Source organism: Myodes glareolus, chromosome 9 (assembly GCF_982192425.1).
Source record: "Myodes glareolus chromosome 9, mMyoGla1.1, whole genome shotgun sequence".
Classification (NCBI taxonomy): Eukaryota; Metazoa; Chordata; class Mammalia; order Rodentia; family Cricetidae; genus Myodes; species Myodes glareolus.
The window spans coordinates 78,360,803-78,382,795 of record NC_142034.1 but is presented as its reverse complement, the minus strand read 5'-3'; the positions used below and the strand labels follow the sequence as shown (position 1 = coordinate 78,382,795).

The 21,993-nt window shown below is 47.5% G+C and overlaps 1 protein-coding gene across 3 annotated transcripts in view; it reads right to left on the bottom strand.

Annotated features, from left to right (window-relative positions):
• Positions 1 to 403: 403 nt before the first annotated feature.
• Positions 404 to 21,993, bottom strand: part of Cyfip2 (cytoplasmic FMR1 interacting protein 2) — a 122,880-nt gene continuing 101,290 nt past the window's right edge. For all 3 annotated transcript variants that reach the window (XM_048435943.3, XM_085694876.2, XM_085694877.2), the window contains 5 exons: positions 14,529 to 14,601; positions 13,692 to 13,786; positions 6,856 to 7,094; positions 5,099 to 5,246; positions 404 to 3,094 (listed from right to left, as the gene is read on the bottom strand). In XM_048435943.3, coding sequence (XP_048291900.1) covers positions 2,927 to 3,094; positions 5,099 to 5,246; positions 6,856 to 7,094; positions 13,692 to 13,786; positions 14,529 to 14,601 — 723 coding nt within the window. In that variant the 3' untranslated portion in view covers positions 404 to 2,926. The remainder of the gene's footprint in view (positions 3,095 to 5,098; positions 5,247 to 6,855; positions 7,095 to 13,691; positions 13,787 to 14,528; positions 14,602 to 21,993) is intronic.

The following is a 21,993-nucleotide window of genomic DNA, read 5'->3' as shown; positions in this document are numbered from 1 at the left end:
GAGAGGATCTCTCAATCAAATCCAGAGCTCAGCAACCTGGCTAGTCTTGCTAGCTACCACGTTCTGGGCGGTCCACTGCTTTGCCTTCTGAAGCTAGAATTATGGATGATAAGCTCCCCCAACCAGGCATTTATGTGGGTTTCTGGGGTTCCTAACTCAAGTGTTCATACTTGACTCAGCAAATGCTGAGCAATCCTCAGACCCCAAGACAGTTTTATTTTTTTTAAAGGTCTATTCCTTTGATGAGAAAACAAAACAACTCATTAATTTAGAGTGAATATATGTGCTGTATTTGAATTTTCTTCTATTTTTTTCTTTCAGGTTGTTTCTCTAGATCGAAGTTTTAAGGTGGCCTCCATAGATCAGGGTGGCCAAGAAATCAGGACAGAGATGCCGGCTTGACTCGTTTGGAAGCGGTTTTAATGGAGATGAAAATGTTTATCAACTAAACACAGGTGCCCCCAAAATACAAATCAAAATATCATCTTCAGCTGCATAGCAAATATGATTTAAGAATTTAACATCTTTTGATCACGAGCGTAAATATAAGTTCACCATAAATAAATGTAAATTCATTGTACAAAAATCCCCAACAACTCTTAATACAAATATGGTACACACTTGACAGTTTCTGAAACAGAATTCTTTTTAAAACATTTTAAAATCTAAGCTTTTTTTTCCTGACTTTTAAATACATTAAAAAAAAAGTCAAAAAGGTGGAGAGGGAGACAAGGACCACTAGAGAGAAAACACTGGAGTTGTGCAGCGTCCACACACAAGCGCTGAGGAAGTGAGAGAGAGCTCTGCCCTTCCGAGTGAGGATCTCAGTTTATTGGGATCAAATCTCTTGAGATTGTGACTCGTCCCAGAGGGTCAGCTTTTGGGGTCACGAGTGCAGGATGGGAAGGACGAGCGGCCAGAACGGTAAACGTCTGAAGGGAACGGTCCAAATCTCTACAGATCAGTGATGGAGCACTTAGGATGAACTCTAGTGTACAAAACCCGTTCGTCTGAGAGAGCCAAGTTCTATTCCCAGCCAGGACTAGAAATCTGGGAGGTGGAGATATCTATGGTCATTAAAGGAGACAAAAGATCAGACTAGGAAGGGCAGTGTCAGGCAGGGGGGTTGACCAGCTTCCATTTCAGACCACGCCCCTAAGCTACAAATGATGCTGGCTCTTAGAGAGACCCCCAGAGCCTGGAGTTAGTGGCGTTGTCCCGAATACAGCAAGGGCTCTGAATCTGGGGTGTGCAGCAGAGTAACTGCAGATGCGGTTCTTCTGGCCCTACTCCCAGCGATTCAGACTTAGACGGCCTGAGGCATGCGCAGAAATGAACACTCAAGTATATGACCCTCAAGGGCTCTGATTTATGAGACCTCACTGTGGAGTACATGGCTGCATCTGTCAAAGTGTTGGCTATACACATTTGTACTGTTCTGTGTGTGATTAAAAACGGTGATGGGTGTCAATCACCTCCCTGGAGGAGGGGCTGGCTAGTCCTCTATCTTCTCTCTTCCTTCCTGGGCTAGTGGAGTACCTATAATCCAATTCCTACATTTTGGGGGCTCAGGGCTATGGCTCCCCTCTGCAGGAGAGAAGACCAGCTCGGTACAGAGCCGTGGCCATCTTATTAGAGCTCTCCTACATGGGGAGATTCTGGGGGGGGCAGTTTAGGTAGTCTGGAAAAATAGAAGTTATTAATACCCCTGTGAGAGAATCTCCGCTCCAGCACTGAACATGTGCAAAAGGAAGAGACCAGGAAGTTGAGAGCAAAAGAATAAAATGTTCCAAGAATCTTTCAGCAGCTGACATGACGAGAAGTCCAGTTTGTGTAAAGAAGGACCTCTTTTGGGGGTGGGGTGTGTCTCGGGATTGAAAGCTTGCTGACAAGCTTTCCTTTGCCTCCCTGTCTCCAAGATGGTTTAGGTGCCTGTTGAAGTAATCCTTACCGTTTTCCTTCTTGTGGGATTTTCCTGGATGAGGTTCCGTGCTAGGAAGTCACTAAGTGGGTCACCGTCTAGTGGTATGTGTCGTGCCGTGACAGTCATGTCCAATACCCATGTGGTCCAATGCTAAGCTTCTGCATGAGGAACAGGGGTATCTCATCTTCCCACCATGGCGACAAGGCCTAACACCTCTCCTTTGGGATCTGAAGTTGGCCTGTGCTGACAGATACGTTTCCACACCGTAGGCCTGGCCATTTTCTTCCCCTAGTCCCAACTCAGTGTGATACGGTTTTGAAAGCATCCCCCCCACTTTTTTTTTTTTTTCCTCTCTAGGGCTGTTCTACAAGGAGGGGCTAGGGTGGCTCTTAGGGAGAGTGTAAAAGGTTCTGGCCAACATCATCTATTGCCTCGACAGTCAGAAATCTCTTCGTGATTCACCAAGGGTCAAGTCTTGTTGACAGAATCCCTAACATCTAGAGCAGGAAGCGACGTGACCATGGAACTGGAGGGGGATGCCACACAACACAGTAAGCTGAGGCTCACAACTGAGTCAGGCTGATATCTCTGCTATGGCTACACTCTTCTCTTCTTAGCCCCTAAGACTACAGTGCTGGATCACATATGGATACTGGGTAGGAACCTGTGATGGTGGGAAGTGTCCTGGGAAGCGATCCCAGATGGGATGGGAACAGTAGCTCTTAGAAATAGTTAAGGTAAAAAAAAAAAATAAGAAGAAAACACGCACTGCCCTGTGTTTTTGTTGGTTTTCATTTACACTATGGAAAACCCACCATGGAGCTATCATGGGAGAACATGCAGGAGCCCAGCCTTGGGAGTGGTGCAATGTGTTGGGGGAGTTGTCTTTTCCATCCAGGCCAGTTCCACACACTGTCAGCTGGACCTGCTGCAGGCTGACCTCTGTGTTCCCTCTCCTGTTTCTCCTCCTCCTCCAGGTTGAAGGTCTGCAGGAGTTTCAGCCTAGCAGGTGGTGGCCAGCGACTGGTGGATGGGGGGCTGGAAGCAGCGCACATGCTCCACGGTGGAGCTGTCTGTCTCCACGGACTTCATGTACTTGTTCAGGATGGCGAAAACCTCATTGTTCAAGATCTGGTACTTCCTGATGCGGTCAGCCATCTTCTTCAGGGGCTGTAGAAGGATGAGGATGCTTAGGTTAGGATGGGAGCAAAGGGAGAGATGAAGAGAAGACTGGATCCACGTTCTTGATGTTTCGATGGTCACATTCTTTCTTTTTAAAGAGAAAAACGTATTTCTCTATGGTTCCCAAATAAAATGCTGAAGGTTACTGATAACCTTTGCAAGCTTCAAAGCTTACAATAAATTTCCATAATCGAGACAGTGCAGAACCATCATGTAGACCAAGGAAGCAGAGCTGTGGGGCTAGAAACAAACTCTTATGTGTTGGGTCAAACGGCTCTGAATAGGATGACAAGACCATTTGAAGTATGGCTGTGCCAGGGACAACCTTTACAACAAATGCTGGGAAAATCGGATACCGACATGCAGAAGAATGCTGACCCTTATTTTATAGACTGTCTACAAGAATAAGTTGGAAATGGATAAAAGGCTTCAGTATGAGTCAAGCTATGACGTTCTTAGAGGAAAGCACAGGAATAACCCTTCATGATGCTGGGTCTGACAGCCAGCGTAGAGTGAAACGGAGACTTCAGGGCATTAAAGGGTATCACCAATGGAATGAGAATTTGTAACACAGGCAAGAAGCTGATGTTCTGAATACATAAACTGCTGTGATCCTGGGTCAGTAAGATGGCTCGATGCATAAAAGCACCTGCTGCCAAGTCTGAGGACCTTGGTTCGATTCCCAGGCCCTACATGTTGGGAGGAGAGAACTGACCCCAGTAAGCTGGCCTCAGACTCCCACATATGGTGTGGTGGCAGGTATGTTCCTCCAAACACACACTTTGTAAATGCTTACAAAGGAAGGAAAAATGCAAAAATACGTAAGTTGAAACTAAAAATTGGAGAAAAGACTTAAGACATTTCTCCACGGCAGATACGCAAAGGCCCAATAATACATGGAACTTGGGATTCTCGAGTGTTGTTGGTAGGACTGTAAAAATGCATCCATTAGGGAAAACAGTATGGTCACTCCTCAAGAAATTAAAGAGAATTATTAGATAGCCCGGCACTTAGACTTCTGAGTGAAGGGAGAGACTCAGGTAGATGCCTGAGTTCACACTTCTTTATTCCCAGTCCCTAAAGGTGAACACAAGGGTCCATCAGCGGGTTGTGTTTTGTGTAAGATGAAATATTAGTTAACCATAATGCATGGGATTCTGACGCACTGTAACATGGAGAAGTCTCACAAAATAAGCAGATCAAAGAGGACAGATACAGTGTCCCTCAGTCCATACGGTCATAGACACAGAAGGAAGAGTGGTTGCCAGGGACTGGGGAGTGATTTAAATGGACACAGAGCTTCAATGGGAGAAAGTGAAAACCCTTGGGGCATGCTGGTTGCAAGACACCGGGCGGGTGTTTAAAGTAACACTGAACTGGGTACGAGGAAATGGTTTGTTACAATGACTGCCACTCTTAAAAACCTTGTGTGTGTGTGTGTGTGTGTGTGTGTGTGTGTGTGTGGTGGCTCCTACTTCCTTCTTCCTTTTCTCACCTGGCCCCTGGCCATATCCTTTGTTCTAAACACGTGTCTCTTCATGACTCTGTGCTGTGTGGTAGCTGCTCCTCATGTCTGGAATCTGTCCAGGCCACCTGTCCCTTGTGCTGCCGGCAATCCTACACCTGGCCCAAGCCCCAGCTCCTGGGAAGACTCTGACCTTGTCTCCATCAGGGCTGCCTACTGTAAGGGCTCTGTTTGCTCACAGCACCCATCCTCTCCCAGTGCCTGGCAGGATGCAAGTGTCCAGACCCTGTGGAGCAGCAGGGTCTGCCTGGGATAGGGGAGGGACACTAGAGACCAGACTTTCAGACTTGCTTTCAGGGTGACCCACTCTCTCACAGCATGTTATGGGCAGGCCCCTTTGAAGCAGGCCCCCAACTTCTGAGTGTCTGTCCACACCCTCCGTACCCTCCGTAAGCAATTTTCCCGTTTCCCTCCTGAAGACAGCCTGCTGCCAGCCCCGGCGTCCCAGGCCAGCCACATCTGCTTACCACGTTCTTAATGATTTCATCCTTCCCGTCCTGCCTTTGCACCTTCAGCAGATGGTAGCAGAAGTCAAACAGGTCAAAGCGCCGCTGCTGGCCCAGCAAGACGATGATGGAGCAGCCTGCCCAATTCAAGCCGTCGCCGAAGCACTGCCTGGAGGTGGGAAAGGGAAAAGGAGAGAAAGGCTGCCTCCAAAGCCGGGGCACAGCTGTCAAGCGGGCCTGCCCTTTTTGTAAAGTAGGTACAAGCGAGTCAGGAGGTGGGTATTTGGTTGTTTCCAGGGACCCTGGTTATATAATGAGTCCTGCTAAGCGCAGAGGGGTGTGGAGCCCAAGGAAACCACAGTCAGTTTGGAGGAAAAGGTGACGTCACAAAGAATAAAACCAGACAAGTGTGTGTGCATGTGTGTGCACACACACACACATGGAGGCCAGAGGCTGATGTGGGCTGTGGGCGTCATTCTCAACGCTTTCTACCTCACTTTCTCAAACAGTCTCTCCCTAAATGTGGCTTTGCCAATGCAGTGTGAGACTAGCTGGGGGATGAGCCTCCAGGCATCCCTCTGCCTCAGCCTCTGTAATGTCAGGATTACAGGTACATAACACCTCACTTGATGTGTATTTTTAATCATGTGTCTGTGCACGGATGTGCACACAGGAGCGCAGGTTCCCACACAGGAGGCAGAGGCCAGTGGCAACGGGTCCTCCTAGGGCTGGACTTGCCGGCAAGTATGAACCGTCTAATGTCTAACATAGGTGTTGGAATCTGAATTCTTGACCTCTGCCAATAGCAACACAGTGCTCTTAACCACTGAACCATCTCTCCAGCTCCTCCTCTGGTTCTTAAACTTGGCTTCTTGAGAGCAGGACTCGGGTCCTTAACACTTGCCCTGAGCCATTTCCTCAACTCTAACCAGCCTCTGAGACTCACATGATGGGCTATAGGCATCAGGTGCTGCTCATACAGGAGGCCAAGAGCACCCCTGGGGCTCTCATAAAGCCCCCCTGTTGGCCTCAACTCCCAAGAGACATGTGGATGACTGTAGGGTGACCCTTATGTCATTTTCTTTGTTCAGAAGTTAGTAGTCCAGGCTGCCCTGGGGAGGTCCCCTGTTTCTCTGTCACAGGCTTGGGAGGACATAACCCCCAGAGCTTGCTGGTCTTTCTCCTCCCATTCTAGTGCTACTTCCTCGGGAATCCCTGGTCAATTCCTCCCTACCCCTTTCTCAACTGTTACTGGATCCAAAAGGACTGGCTGGTCACCTCTGCCACACTGCCCACAGCATGAAGCTAGATGGGTGCAGGAAGAAGGGGGCTCTGCCCCTGTTTTCTCTGACAGGACTGGGGGATCCTAAGGCTCCTCTTTTCCTGAGAGTGGGGCGAGGTGGATGGTGAGGTTCCCAAGGGTGACATTCAGTTTCCTGAACTTCCCAGTCCCTTTCGCAAACCCCATCCCAGATATGGCTACAGGATCAGTTCTAGTCTGTGAATTCAGGTATGACACCGCACCCAGCTTCATTCTCTGGTGTCTGCATCCTGCCCCATGTGACACCTTGGCTTCTGTGCTTCCACATTCTGTTTGGCCCTTTTAACCTCTGGAGGCCAAGAACGTGGCTTTTGCCATGTCCAGTACTGGCACAATGACCAGTATGCTTAGCGTTTCTGTTCATGCCACTTGGGTCCCCGTTCTCCTTTCTGGCCAGCCCCAGGCATCCCCAGAGATGACAGAGCTGGAGGACAGGTAGTTGGGGGAATGCACTCACTCAGCTGTGAACTCGTTGGTCCCCACAGGGATGCAATAGACAAACTGCATGGCGCTCCACAGTCGGTGGAATTCCACACATTCGTCCACATGCATGACGCCATTGGTGGGTGGTGGGCCCCTCCAGATGGGATCCTGCAGGTAGCTCCGAATTCGGGTCAGGATGACTTCAAACATGGACAGGCCGCAGCAGAGCCGCTCCTTGGTCAGCAGGTCACCTTCCCGAGCGATGGCAATTTGCTGGGACAGGAAGGGTATTTAAACATTACAACCACATCTGAGATCCCATCTACCCCACCTCCACTAGCAAGTCCTAAAGTAGAGAGTGCCTGTGCTAGCCACATCTACAACTTGTTCACTGGGACTGGTGCCCAGCCCAGAGCAGGGCACTGAGGGTAAGAACTAGAGGGCATGGAAGCCTCATGACTTTAAAAGCTTGTTAGGGCTGAGGAGATGGTTCAGTGCAAGTACAAGGACCCAAGTTCTGTCTTCCAGAACCCAAATAAGTAGCCAGGAATGGTGCATGTGCCTGTAATCGAGGCACTAGAGAGGCCAAGATGACTAACTGGGTACATAAAGTCAGAAGTAGTCCAATTTATAACCTAACACTGCTAGAGTATGTGTTTAAAATGTAACATTACTAGAGTGTGTCTTTACAGTGTAAACTTCTGGAGTGTATCTTTACAGTGTAACACTTCTAGAGTGTGTCTTTACAATGTAACACTTCTAGAGTGTATCTTTACAATGTAACACTTCTAGAGTGTGTCTTTACAATGTAACACTTCTAGAGTGTATCTTTACAATGTAACACTTCTAGAGTGTGTCTTTACAATGTAACACTTCTAGAGTGTGTCTTTACAATGTAACACTTCTAGAGTGTGTCTTTACAATGTAACACTTCTAGAGTGTGTCTTTACAATGTAACACTTCTAGAGTGTGTCTTACAATGTAACACTTCTAGAGTGTGTCTTTACAGTGTAACACTTCTAGAGTGTGTCTTTACAGTGTAACACTACTAGATGTGTGGCTCCCAACGAGCAGTGGCTCTCTTCATTTCTGTGGGTCCGTTATTATTTCTCTTTCACAGATGAGGAAAGCTGAGGCTTAAAGGTATAGCCAAGGAAAGGTACAAAGCTTGGATTTTGTTCAATGTAGCTTAGATCGGCAAGTTAATGTATGAAGTAAATTTGGCAAGTTGGAGAAAATGACATTTACTACAATCCTATCGAACACTAGCACAACTCTACGAATGAACAGAACATGTGTGGGGGGTGTGTGTGTGCATAGAAAACATTTCAGAAGGAGTCAAGGTAGTTGTGGGTGCAGATGGGCTGGGGGAAATTGGTGAGCTTCTCACATTTAAAATAGTTTTGTAAAGCGGAATGTGCTAGAAGGAGCGTATGCTACTGCTTTAAATTTGCCACTGACTTCAGAGAGTGATTTTCTCTAGTTAGAAATCCTCTTCGACGATGGCGAATGGTCTCTATTAGTAATTCAAACAGGCTTCTCATCTGGTCCTGGCTACCGCATTTCGAGTCCTTGGACAGACACACAGGCACATCAAACACATGGCCGCCTTGCCCAACTCTCTGTGCTGTGAGTGAAAACATCTAAGAGCAAAGGTGCTGAAAACCATCTGCAAAGCACATATTAAAAATCTAAGGTCAAACTCAGGTCTTCTCGTCTGGGAACAAAGCTAAAGAAAGCTAGCTTCTAAGACAGCTACATTCGCAGGACAGACATGGGATCAGCTCCTGGTGGGAGGAAGGATTGTGGGGGAGGGCATTCTGTGGGGGGGGGACTTGGAGGTACCACCTGGCCTCTCCCTCGATGTTCTCTTTCTTGGAGATCTCCCCCCACCAAAAAAAAAAAGAGGGCAGCCTCTAAGTAAACCCTGGGGAGAAAATAAATCAGAAAGTATAGCTAGCGATGAACGTGGGTCATGAGTGTTGTTGCCATGACAACTACAAAGTGGAAAGGCCTTGGAAGAAAATGAGTTTGAGAAGAGTTGGTGTATATGTGTTTGAAACACAAAGTGGGGAGGTCACCCCGATTCATGGCGAATCAACTTGATTCCACAGGCAGAGCCAGGAGAAGGCTCGCCACAGGTAGCTAGAAAAAGGTATCATAAACCTGCTGCTTGATTCTGTTCTTTTGTGTTTACTCTGCTCTGCTCAGCTCTCCACATACGAGGAACAATTGATACCCTGGAGATGCTCAGTAAACAAAGAACCCATGTGTGTTCTCATCAGCAAATTGACAGACTTTTGCTACTCTGTTGTCTGTTGGATTATTCAGGCAGTGATTGAGAATCCTAGCTTGGGGGTGGGTGGGTAGAAACATTGGCCAATGACATTATAAAACCTGTGGTTTGACTTTCAGCTCCCCATCCACCATGGCCAATGAACGAGATCTTTCCCCCTTCTCTGAAATTTTCACCCTTCCCTTTCTTTCTGTGGACCATGAAAGTCATATGCATTCACTGGGTAAAATTTGGAGGAAAAATTTAAATAACATGTAAGAAATATTCTACTTATCCCATTACCCAGTGATAAGCTGTCTTAAAATACAGACATATGAATATTGTTGCAATTATGAATATGTATACATGCATGTATATACCAGATCATCTCTATCATATTTTAATCTAGCACATCTCTAATTTAAAAACTCATTTCCATAATACATTCAGTGCCATGGATTTTAGAGGACTATCTAAAAACAGTCTCTGATAAATGTATTCAGTCCTCTACCCTTGCTGGTTATTTTCAGTTGTCCACAAATCTTCAATGTTGGGGGCCATCCTAAAGCAATTGCCCGTATACATAACATTCTGAGGGCGTTGTCGCCTGTCATGCTGCTGGATGACAGGCCCTAGAATTAGAGGAGGTCAGGGCATGCAATTACTTTAACAAGGCCTTTGCTATGTGGTAGTGAGTCTCAAGAAAGTTGCCCTGATAACTTCCCTGGTGAAACGCATTCCTGTACTCCCACTGGACTAGCCAATGAGCTCTAAAGAGAAAGGCCATGAACAAATGACAAGATGAAAGCTACCCTGACCTGACCTCGCAGGTACTTCAAATTGCTGGTAATGTTGAACTTTTTCTGTTTGGTGGCATTTTTTTTTTAATGTGAGTTTTTGTTTTTGCCTTTTTTTGGTATATCATTTTGTATGTGCATGCGTGCATATGTGTGTGCAAGTGTGCTTTGCCGGTGTGTGTGCATGTGGAGGTCAGAAGTCAACTTTGGGTACGTTTTTGTTGTTGTTAATTTTTTTTTCAAGACAGGGCTTCTCTGTGTAGCCCTGGCTGTCCTGGAATTTACTCTCTTGACCAGGTTGGCCTCAAACTCAGCGATCCACCTGCCTCTGCCACCCAAGTGCTGAGATTAAAGGTATGTGCCACCATGGCCTGGCTGTAGTTTGGGGTATCTTTATCTGATTTCTTTGCTTATTCTTTGAGATAGGATCTGTCACTGAACCTCGCTGTATTGGCTAAACTGGCTGCCAGGAAGCCCCTGAGAGTTGCCTGTCCTCTCCTCTATTGCTGGGGTGATAGGTGTGTCACCACCTGTGGCTTTTATGTGGCTACTGGGAATCTGAACACAGGTCTTCATGTTTGCCTGGAGAGCACTTCGCCCAGTGAATGACCAGTCTACCCTCATTTTCTTTCTAACATTAAAACAAAAAAAAAGCCCATCCAGTGTTTGATGCAAACGTGGCCAGTCTGTGACTTGTTCTCTTGTATGGAGGATGGTGCTTCAAATTAGCTCTTACATGAAACACCTGATCACATGCATAACTTCTCAGTATTCTTCCCTTTGGCCCTTTGCATCTTTTGGAATTCTGATTTATTCTTTAACAGTAAAGAAATGCAGACTCTACCGCATTGTGTGTGTGTGTGTGTGTGTGTGTGTGTGTGTGTGTGTGTGTGAGAGAGAGAGAGAGAGAGAGAGAGAGAGTAAATTTGTTATCTTTTCTGCATGTATCAATGAGGTCAGACTTTCCTGATGTTTCCTCTGTCACATTCCTGAAAGTGCAGGAGAACTCACAGAACAGGTACACACAGCGACAGGGAGACTGGGGGAGAAAACAGTCACACAGTGATTTTTACCAAGTGGAATATCAGCAAAGGCACCTTCCTTCCCTGTGAGTGCCCCAACCCTCTGCCAACCTGGACATTATCTTCCCAGCTGCCAGTGGCATAACACAATCTAAAGGACACTCATTTTAAAATGCAGGCCAGCTAAGGAGGTGAAACAGCTACCATCCCGTTTCATAGATGGGAAAAGAAAGATGGGGAAATTAAATGTTTCAGGCGAGATTATGTGACAGTTCAGGGTAGAGCTAGGACAATGGTGCTGGCTGAAAACCAGGTCACCTGAGCCTGTTCAGAAACAAATGCAGATGCCACACTGCTCAGACCTCCCTGGTTTAAATCCGCCATGACCGTTTCCTGTCACTGACCCAGATACCACACAGGATCCTAGTGGCAGAGAAGACCTAGTGGCCAGCTTCCGTGTTCACAACTTCTTAGCACCTCTTTGGCCTATGAGTTGATGAAGTTGCATTTAGTATTATGTATGTATGTATACATTTAGTGTGTGTGTGCACATGTGTGGTTGGCACATGTATAGAGCCCAGAAGACAACTTGCATAAATCACTCATTTCTTCCCTCATATGGGTCCTGGGAAAAAACTCAGCCTGGCAAGCTTGGTGGCAAGTGCCTTTATCCACTGAGCATCTCACTGCCCCCAAGTTTCCCTTTTTAATTTAGTCTTCTTTTCCACATATTATCTACACACATGTACCTAGATCCTACCCTACAATCTTTCCTCCACGCTCCTTTCCCAGTCCCTACTAGCCCCCTATTCTACATTCAGGTTGGTCTGACTGCAGTGCTAGAATTTCCCTTGAGAAGGAGACAACTTATCAAACCGGCACGGCCTCTCTCCCCAGGCTCTCGGTTGTTAAACACTCAGCACTGGATAAACTGGGATTTCTGTCAGTCCCAAGGAAATGGTGTCCACAGAATGGCGAAGGAATGCGCAGCCATGAGTGGAGACACATGCCAAGCCCCCCAGGCTCGCGAAGCTGGATTCTTGCAGGATGACACCCTGCAAGCAGCAGGCACGCCGGCATGCCGCTGGCTTGGGGGATTTCTCCCTAAAAGGAAATCATCTTAGAGAATTTCCTCTGTTTGACTTCTGCTGCCAAAAAAGTGGGAAGACTCTCTCCAGTGTCCGAATTCTCTGCTGTGAGCCAAAGACCCAAAACTCCTCCTAGAGTTAGTCACTGTTTCCGGTGGAAGCCTGATGCGGATGGCTTCTCAGTTTGACACCTGTGCAGATAGGGCTTAGCATCGGGAGAGTGGCTACCTCTGGCCCTCTGCTGAGAGTGTGGGTTCTTCTGATCACTTTGATATCCCAGCAGGGAACGTGAGTCTAAGGGTGACATTAAATCCTGAACCGCTATGGTAGTCAGTGTGGCCAGCAACACAAAGCAGCTGGGCCATCCCTACGGTGTCCTGTGCCACCTCACCCCCTGCTTACCTCCCAATGCGAGGCTCACTGAAATCCACTTGAGACAGAAATAGACATTTTTGTACCTCTTCTCCTATTTCTCGTCTGTCCTGCCTCCATACAGAATCTAAGAGCTCTGAAGGCAGGATCTTCCTTTGCCCAATTCAGTGTCCACAGGAACTGGCACCATTTTTCAAGTTAATTTTTACAGATTCAACATGAGCCCCTGCAGCTCTGACGATATTAGAACATTATAGATAAAACTCAAATTGTCTTTGATTCTTCCTCTTCCCACCTAGTTCCTATCTCCATCTTCCTTCAGAATTTCCCGGGGTGAATTGGTGTGCTGGAAGGTTTTCTGTCGACACAAGCTGAAGCCATCAGAGAGGTGGGAACCTCAGTTGAGAAAATGCCTCTCTAAGGGCATTTTCACAGTGGCTGATGGGGAGGGCCCAGTCCATTGTGGGTTGGGCTATCTCTGGGCGGGTGGTCCTGAGTTCATAGAAAGCAGGCTGAGCAAATCATGGGTAGCAAGGCAGTAAGCAGCACCGTCCATGGCCTCTGCATCAGCTCCTGCCTCCAGGTTCCTGCCCTGACTTCCGTTAATGATGAACAATGATGTGGAATTGTAAGCCAGATAAACCTTTCCTCCCCAACTTGCTTTTGGTCAGGGTGTTTTGTTGTAGACATCAAAACCATAATTACAAAACTTGACTTTGGAACATTTCAGGAGTTTTCAGGGGATATTTTTCCTTACATGTTCTTGGTATGTGCAGGTTTTTAGAAACCCTATATGAAATGTAACTTGAATTTAAGATCTAGCCACACTGACTGATGCACGTAGATTTAATTTTTCCTTTCTATTATTATGCGTTTAATAATATGCATTTATAAATTTAATAATAAAGTCCAGAGTGCTCACATAAAATGCCACATTCTACTGAGCTAACACCTCAGCCAACAAACCACGTGACCACAGCTTCTCATGATTTTTAGTCTCTTGAGAAAAATACCGAGATGAGAAGTGTGGGCTTTTCATTTTGATACACAATGCTGCAGAATTCTTGGAACCTGGCAGGGTTGTGATGAATATTGCTTTAAGTATTCTTTCCTTCTTTCTGAGCACAACTCATGACCCTGGGAGAAGAACTCAAGCCCGAGAGGAAGCAAACCTCATCCTAGCCTGCTCCAGTTTTACGGTCTTGGACATGCTCACCCTTCTCTGTGCCTTAGGTTCCCTATCTGTAAAATGGGGAGGTTGAGCCCGAAATGTTCCATTCTTGGGGTCCTTTAGGCCCGTGATACACAGTTTGTACCTGAGGTGTTCCCAGCCGTTCTATCAGGGGGACCAGGTGAAGTGGGGCGTACTTGGCTTCCAGGCGCTTCATCCGGACTTCCAGGCGCTCCCCCTCTGCAGAAGGGGCAAAGGAACAGAAAATGGCTCTGTGACCAGGGCAGGACGACTTCTCAGAGGACCTGATGCTGTCACTGTGTCCCCAAACTAGGATGGAGTGTGCAGCCCTTCCTCCTTGGTTCTGGAGACTGTGATGGGAAGAGATTAGCCCCCTGTGACTTTGGACCAATAACAGAAGCATCTGTCTCGTGACACAGTGAGCTCCCTGTCACTCAAGGAGTTTGAACCGAGGCTAGATTGAGTGACAGAGTAAGTCTAGCTTCAAAGGAACAATGCCTGCAGTGCCATTTCTAATCCCTTAATGATGCCACAGGCATCCAAAACATTGAACTCCTTCCTGGATGACTGCGGTCTGAGCTGGGATTAGGACATAAGCACACACAGGGATGGGGAAGTGTGAGGACCTGAGTTCAAGCCTCCAGAACCTTATAAAAGCTGGACAAAGAGGCATGCACCTGTAATCCCAGCACTCCCACAGCAAAGACGGGAGGTAGAGGCAGGAGATTTCCTAGACGCCCACAGGCCAGCTAGCCTGGCACACACAGTGAGACCCTGTTTCAAATGAACTGGAAGGTAAAGATGACACCTGAGGTTGTCCTGGCTTCCACGGGCATCCTATCACACACGTGTGTCCATACTCACACCCGTACTTATGTTCTTAAGTACATGTTATGTATGTTCTTAAGTGAGTGTTAATTCGAATGCAAGAGGGCTGTCTCTGCTGGTGGTGGTTTCTTACCTTTGATGTAGACTCTGGGCAGGATGTTCTGGAAGGGTGCAGCATGAAGCAGATCGCAGACTTCCTCCTGAGACTGCAGAGACAGAGGGGGAGAGGGAGAGAGAACAGTTTTCACCTTAAATTAGAAGGATTTCATTCGGGAAATCTTGACCCCGGTTCTGCTGGCTCTCGCGCTCCAGCTCTGGGTGTTCCCTTTATTGGCAGTGTGACCCTGCTAACTTCTGGGCGTCTCGGAGTCTATTTATCTTCGAAGCGCGGATGAAATCAGAACGCGGTGCAATGGGCTGCTGTGAGTACCGAGAGGACGCATAAGCTATGGCCCAGTCCCAATTCACGAAAAGAGAGCCCGATCCATCTTGATCGTCATCTTAGAAGGACTTTGCTGAAGAGTTAGGGTGAATGAATGATAGAGGGACCAGATAAAGCTGAGGGCTACCAGACTCCATCTGGTTGGCGATGAGCTCTATAGGATTACAGAAAATAACAAGGGTACAGAAGGGTGTGGGGTGGGGAAGACGCCCAGCTGGTAAAGCGCTTGACCTGAGTTTGATTCCAGCACACACGTGAAAAGCCAAGTGTAGTAGTTTGTACAAAGAAGCCCAGCACTGGTGAGGCAGACATAGACAGATCCCTGGGACTCACTGGCCGGCGAGTCAGTTCCACCGAGTAAGCTAACTTATCCCCCAAATAAGGTGGACTGCTCTTGAGAGTGACATCTGAGGTTGACAACCAGCATGCGTGTGTGTGCATACACCCATGAGATACCAGGGCCAATCCTGCCATCTGTTAATCCAGAATGCCTCTGGGAGAAGGTCTGTGTCTGGATTAGTTTTGATCACCTTAGCCAGCAACCAATGAGAGATGAGAAACCAGAACCTCGGTCAGACAGGTTTTGGTGGGAACAAGTAAGACATAAAAGCACATTTACAAATAAAAGGAAGCCTGTGCCACAGACTGGGAGGGCAAAGTTGGTCAGGACTAATGGGAAGACATGACCAACAGACTCAATGACCGGTCTCTGACTGCTGACTTCAGAACAATGCAGGGAGAGCCGCTACAGAGAGGCCTCTCTGCTGTGTGTCTGCTCTTCTTTTGATTGTGGGCGCCACCTGAGATGAGATCCAGGATGAATTCAAGCTTAACTCTTAAGAGGTAGAAGAATCAGGAAACTCAAGATTAATAGGTGCTCTTGGGCTTCTGTTGGGGAAGCTGCTCATTCATTCCTGGCCGCCTTTGACACGAAATAATCACTCAGAAACTGTATTATTTGCAATACTGTTTGGCCAATAGCTTAAGCATATTTCTAGCTTGGTCTTATATCCTAAACTAACCCATCTCCATTAATCCATGTATCGTCACATGGCTGTGGCTTACCGGGTAAAGTTCTGTCCCATGTCTGTATCTGGTGGGGCTACATGGCCTCTCACTGACTCTGCCTACTCTCTGTATATATCTTTTCCAGCCTGGCTAAATTCTGTTAAGCCATTGGCCAAAAGCAGCTTCTTTATTTATCAACCAATAAGAGCAATACATATACAGAAGGACTTCCCATACCACCTCCCTTTTTTGTCTAAATAAAAAGGAAGGTTTAGCTTTAACACAGATTAATGGGACATGGGTTAGTTTAGGCTATAAGGGGCTAGTTAAAAATATGCTTAAGCTATTGGCCAAACAGTATTACAAATAATATAGTTTCTGTGTGTCTGTTTCAGGACTGAACAGCCAGGAATGAACGAGTGGCCTCCGCCAACAGGCTTCCTCCACCCCAGGGATGGATGGTGCTCTCCCATCGTGGGCATCTGAAGAGCAGCAGTGAGAGGGGAACCCTGGAATACCTTCCTGAACACTGCATCAGTTCACATCCCTTCCCTGTCCCCTTCAGCATCCCTGCAGGTGATGCTTGTGACTAGCCCTTGAACACTGGTTTTCTCTCCGTTCACTAGTTTACCTCACCTGCTCCCATCACTTGCTAAGACTAGGTACCTACAGTTTACTAAACCTGTGCTTCCATCCAGACTTGGATACCTCACTCGGCTGCTGCCCTGTTTGCACCTCCAAGGTTGACCATCTTCCCTCAGCCTCTGCCTGGCTTGCTCCTGGGACGGCACACGGACCTTGTCTCCCTTCGCGTCCTCCTCTCGAGTGTAGCTGACCTGTGTTCTGTGGACCCATGTCTCTTGACTCTTGTGGCTACTGTAACACTATTACTCCTTCAGGGCTGTGATGGAGTGCCTCTGTTTGTATCCTAGTCCAAGTGATGACTTACGATTAAATGCTTTTACATGATAACTTATCAGTAATCACTTCAGTGGGGTAAATGTTTGTTTCCACACATAAATAAACAAAGTCATGTGTCCACCTGATAGCAATCCAAGCATGAGAAGACTGCCGTCCATCCACCCATTCATCCAATAGATATTAATTAAACACCAGGCACAGTTCTAGGCTATGCAGATATGATGTTGAACAAGTTAGACAAGATCTCTGTTCTCATGCTATTTAAATTCCTGCAGAGGCTTATGAACACAAAGAAAATTCCAGATAGTGATTGCTCGTGGGAGGAACAGAGGAGGCAAGAGTAAATTTGGGTCACTAGGCATGGGGAAAACTTTCCACATAGGTTTAGGTAAGAGTATTCCAGTGTAGAGGCTGTGGGCAGTGAATACACTGGAATGAATCACAGAGATCCATGGTACACACTGCATGAGGTCCTAAAGGTGGGGGGGCAATGACATCACGTGGGGCCTTAATGGCATGGTTTAAGTGCAGATTTCATTCTAAGTGTAGAGAGCAGCGATTTAAGTTATTGCGAGGACACATCACATAGTCTTGTCTTTCTTACAAAAAGTTCCTTGACCTGTCGGCATGCCTCGTTGCCAGAAAGCGGTCCACTGCCTGAACCACCAAATTCTCCATTCATGCGGATAAACTGATCTCGGGAGCCACCTGAGAGCTGAGAGGACAAGAAGGCTCTAAAGGAGCAACGCAGAAGCTCAGTTCATTTTACACGGTGAACTTTGACTCTCTGGGGGAGATGAAGGCATTGCCTTTTCCCTCTCCCCCAAGCTTGCAGACTAGAGGACAAGGGACTCTTAGATGTGGGTGTCCTTCATGTCTTCTGTGCAGTGCTGTGCAGGCTGGGAAGGCGAGAAAGCAAGTGAGGAGAAGACAGCCTTCTGGGAGAGGCAGGAACATCCCAGAGGAGGAACCAAACAGCCATTTGCATAGTGAGGTAGCTGCACACCTTGTGTGGGAGGTTCTTGTTTGCTGGTCATTAGCTGAGGTCATTGCCACAGATAGAAACAGGCATCGGGCACAGACAAAGGCCTGTGTGACAGACAGAACAAGCTTCCATTGTGGAGCCTGGGCTGACGGCTGGTTTCCTGCTCCTCTGATTAGGAGGATCTCAAAGCATCTAAGAGGAGCTCACCAGGCCACTCCCCACTGGACAGGGTCCTTTCTCAGCCTGGGAAGCCCGCCCTGCAGTGGGCCTGGCTCTGCAGCCCTACTTGTCCATCAGAGAAGCTTCTCCAGCGTGCGCCTGAACCCACCCACTCTCTCCTCTGACTCCTCTGCTTAGCGAATGTTCTACCTTCAGCTTTCAGTTCCACCCCCACCCCCTGAAGGACACTTCTGTGAGCTCCCACCAATCACCCCTACCATGAATGTGCCATTGTTAAACATCCTTTAAGAACCACTTTCCCCTGAGCTGTCTGTATATTATATTCCACGTGACTGATGCATACCTACCTCTCACTGGAATCCAACTTTCATAAAGCAGAGACAACCTCCCTCATATATTTTAGTGTATTTTCCACTATGCCTCCAAAGATGAGCACGGTGCTGGGTATATAGTAAATGATCAATCATCACACAGAATAAAAGCTGAAGGTTCAGGGCCTGGGGGGTATAGCTTAGGTAACAGAGGGCTTGTCTAGCATCCTAGTGCTTGGGAGGTGGAGGCAGGAGGATTGTGGGTTTGAGGTCATCCTTGGCTACATGGCTAGTATGAGGCTGATCTGGACTACAGGAGACCCCATCTTAAAGAACTTTTTTAAAAAGCTGGAGGTGCAGGCATGTGAGGGATGGGAGACATATTAAAATTTCCCCAAGTCTGGACCTTCCTATGTAGGCCTGGAAGTTTTTCTTTATTAATGATGGAAATAAATTCTTAATGATTAGTTATGGAAATATGATCTGAACTATGACATATTTTTAACAAATGCTTTCTTTATATGGTGGAGTTTCCAGGTATTTTACATTTTTTTCCTACTCGCCTTCCTTTTTAAAAAAAACCTATATGTATAATCACTACATTTTCTACATCAACTATATAGTACTCTGAAAACTACAATGAAAAAAAAACCACTGAAGCAACTCAACTAATAGTTAATTTTAAAATCAACAGCCTCTGGCATCCTGCTACTGAGAAGATGGCGGGTCCTAGGCTTGGTCTGGAAAGACGTTTGTGTAGGTAAAGAGCAAGTAGTTGATTTTGTTTTAGAAGACACTTAGGGGCAAATCACTGATGCAGAACAAAATATAAATTAAAAAAGGACCACACTGCTGTGGTAACACAAGCGCCCAGCTGTCAGAAGCAGAGGCAGTGATGTTGGGGAGTGTCACCTTCCCCAGTCTCAGAGGTTTCTTGGAATAGCTGTCATCCAAATCCTGCTTCTGAAAGAAGCCACTGGAGGTTGGTACATTCACCACGATCACAGGGAAGCGTGGGAGGGGAAGTCAGGAATCACAGCAGTGAGCTAGAGCTGCATCTTTCCAGCCAGACGGTCCCTAAACAGCCCATTAAGTCGCTGTTAGGACAGGCTGTCTTCTGTTAAGTGTTATGGAGAGGACAGCCGAGGTGGACACGGCCGCCATTTAGGCAGGCCATGTCGGGGACTGAGCATGAGGTGGGGAGAGGCGCTCGTCATCATAAATTTGTACTGTTCGATTTATCACCACACGAAATGAAGAGCGATTTGAACAGAACGAGACGCAGGCGGTGGAGTCAACAGTCCCCCGAGGATATCTGGCTAGAACAGGGAGCCTACAACAGTACAGTCGCCTTGTTCTTCCGGGAAGTCGAGGCCACGGGAACTAACTGAACATTTACTGATGCTGACTGTCCGGGGCCTTCCACCTGTCTTCTCTCGATACCTCTGTACGGCAGGTCTTACTGCCGCCATCCTGTGGGTGGAGGACACTGCGGCAGTTGGTGGCACTGGCTTCCTAGCTAGGTTTACAGAGGTATTAAGCAGTGAGGCTGGCATTTAGGCCCAGGCCACCTCCTTTCATCCTCATAATTGTGTGGCTGTCCAGATAACCTCAGCTCAGAGGACAGCATTCTGGGCCTCCAACAGAGCCCGTGTTGAAATGTAATCATCAGTCCTCGGTTAAGGGTATGTGAGGTGGTTAAGCCATTGTAGATTAACGAGCCAATGGGTTATCTAGAGAGCTTTGTCTCTTGTAGGGTGTAGGATCATAGGTCCCTTCACCATATGATCATCTCTGTCACCTCAGAACTGCAGGGTCCTGCCAGGAGAAGACAGCAGCAGTGATGACCCCTCTTCTGCAGACCTCCCACCCTCCAGAATTACAAGGAGTTTAAAAACTACAAGCAAGCCTCAGATATCCAGAAGGAAACCAAAGCCTTAGATAGCCAGAGGGAAGCCAAAGCCAGAGAGACCAGTCCCCATAGACACACATATAAAGAAAATACACAAAATTATCAAAACCAGAAAACTCACTTCGAATTGAACCACCCAAGAAACATTTCAGCCTCACCCATGCCTGGAAGGAGCACACAGCTTATTGATTTGCTGGGCGTTAGTCAACTTCCTTTAGGCGTACAGAGAACTATTATTTTCATCTGTAGTTTAAAGGAGAATTGAGCGGTGGCTCAGGGGGTCAAGTGCTCGTGAGGACCTGATTTTGACCCCCCAGAACCCATGTGAAGAAGCCAGGAATGGAAGTGTGTCTGCAATCCCAGTCTGGAGAAGGTGGTGTCAGGAGTATGCCTGGGGCTCGCTGGACAGCCAGCCTGGTTTAGCTGCTGAGTACCAGGCTAGGGAGAGACTCTATTTAACAACAGCAAAACTGTGGGTAGTGCCTGAGGGACAATATCTAAGTTTGTCCTACGGCTTCCACAGGCATGGGCACATGAGTGTGCGTGCATGCGTGTGTGCGTGCATGCATGTGTGTGTGTACACATTCCCCTACCTACCCACACAGAGAATGACAGGTCTTAAACCACCTTTTAGTCAAATAAGCAGGACCTAATATCACTCTTCCCAGAAGTCACCTATATCCTAAGTTTGTGTAAATAACATCACGGCAGGCAACTCATCTTTACGGATCTGCTGATGGAATCCCAAAGTACTGCACCCCTCACATGGCCAGTGATCCCCCTTCCTGATGTCCACAGAGCTCTCCCAGTCAATCTTATCCACCTCTCCAAAGATCCACATTCAACTTTGACCTTCTAGGAACTTCCCAAGCCACTCCGGTCCACACAGCATTGTATACAGCTCCCATTTAGTCAGGGCCCCCACTGAGTTGCGGAATGAACTGTCCAGCCAGAGTCTGTACTTCTGGTGCAGAAGCCAAGCAATGATCCCTGCACACACTGACTGACAGAGGATCCTCTCAGAGGGACCACCATGCCCGGGACTGGAATTTCGTCTGACATGAGAAATCAGTGAGAAGAATGTCGAGTCCAGAAGGGCCATGCCATCTAGAGATGAAACGAGGCTCCACACACTGGCCGCTAGGATGGAGGCTGAGCAGAGATTACAGTGAGTCCTTCATTCACACAGTAGTAGGTGCTGGAGAAAGAGCAGGGGGTGACCCAGACCTGGCACATGGTCCTTCTAAGCACGGTGGAGGACACAAGCAGGTGGGGAATTCTGTGAGTCCTCCATTGGGGTGTACACGAGGGCACAGCAATCTGTGTGTGCCAACGGGGCCACTGACGGTCAGGGCATTTCGGACCGGGAGTGAGTCACTCAGAATTAGACACTGTGCTGCTAAGTTCCTGGAAGAGATGCCCGCGGGTTGCAGCGATGGTGACAGAGACATGATGACGTGGGTGGACGTCAACGACAGTGAGGTCTGACAGTGTACCTCGGTTTATCCGACCACATTTTCACCTGCAGACTCAGCCACAAGGCTGGATGTGTAGCGGAGGGAGGAGGGCGATGAGGGCAGGCTGGTGGGGCAGTGGGGCTGAGGTTTCCAGGCCTGTGGATCAGAGCTGAGAGTCCGACTCTCTCTACAGTGAGAAACTCCCTGGCAGTTTTAACCTAGAGCAACAGGACTGATTGTAACTGTACGCAGATCCCTTTGGTGTCCCATGGAGAAACTGGCTGTGCCACTGTGTGCCCTAACATTCTACCTGCCAGTCATCACCCGCTCACTTTCCCTTGGTTACTGAGTCTTAAGTAGCTATACGTAGCCAAATTCAACG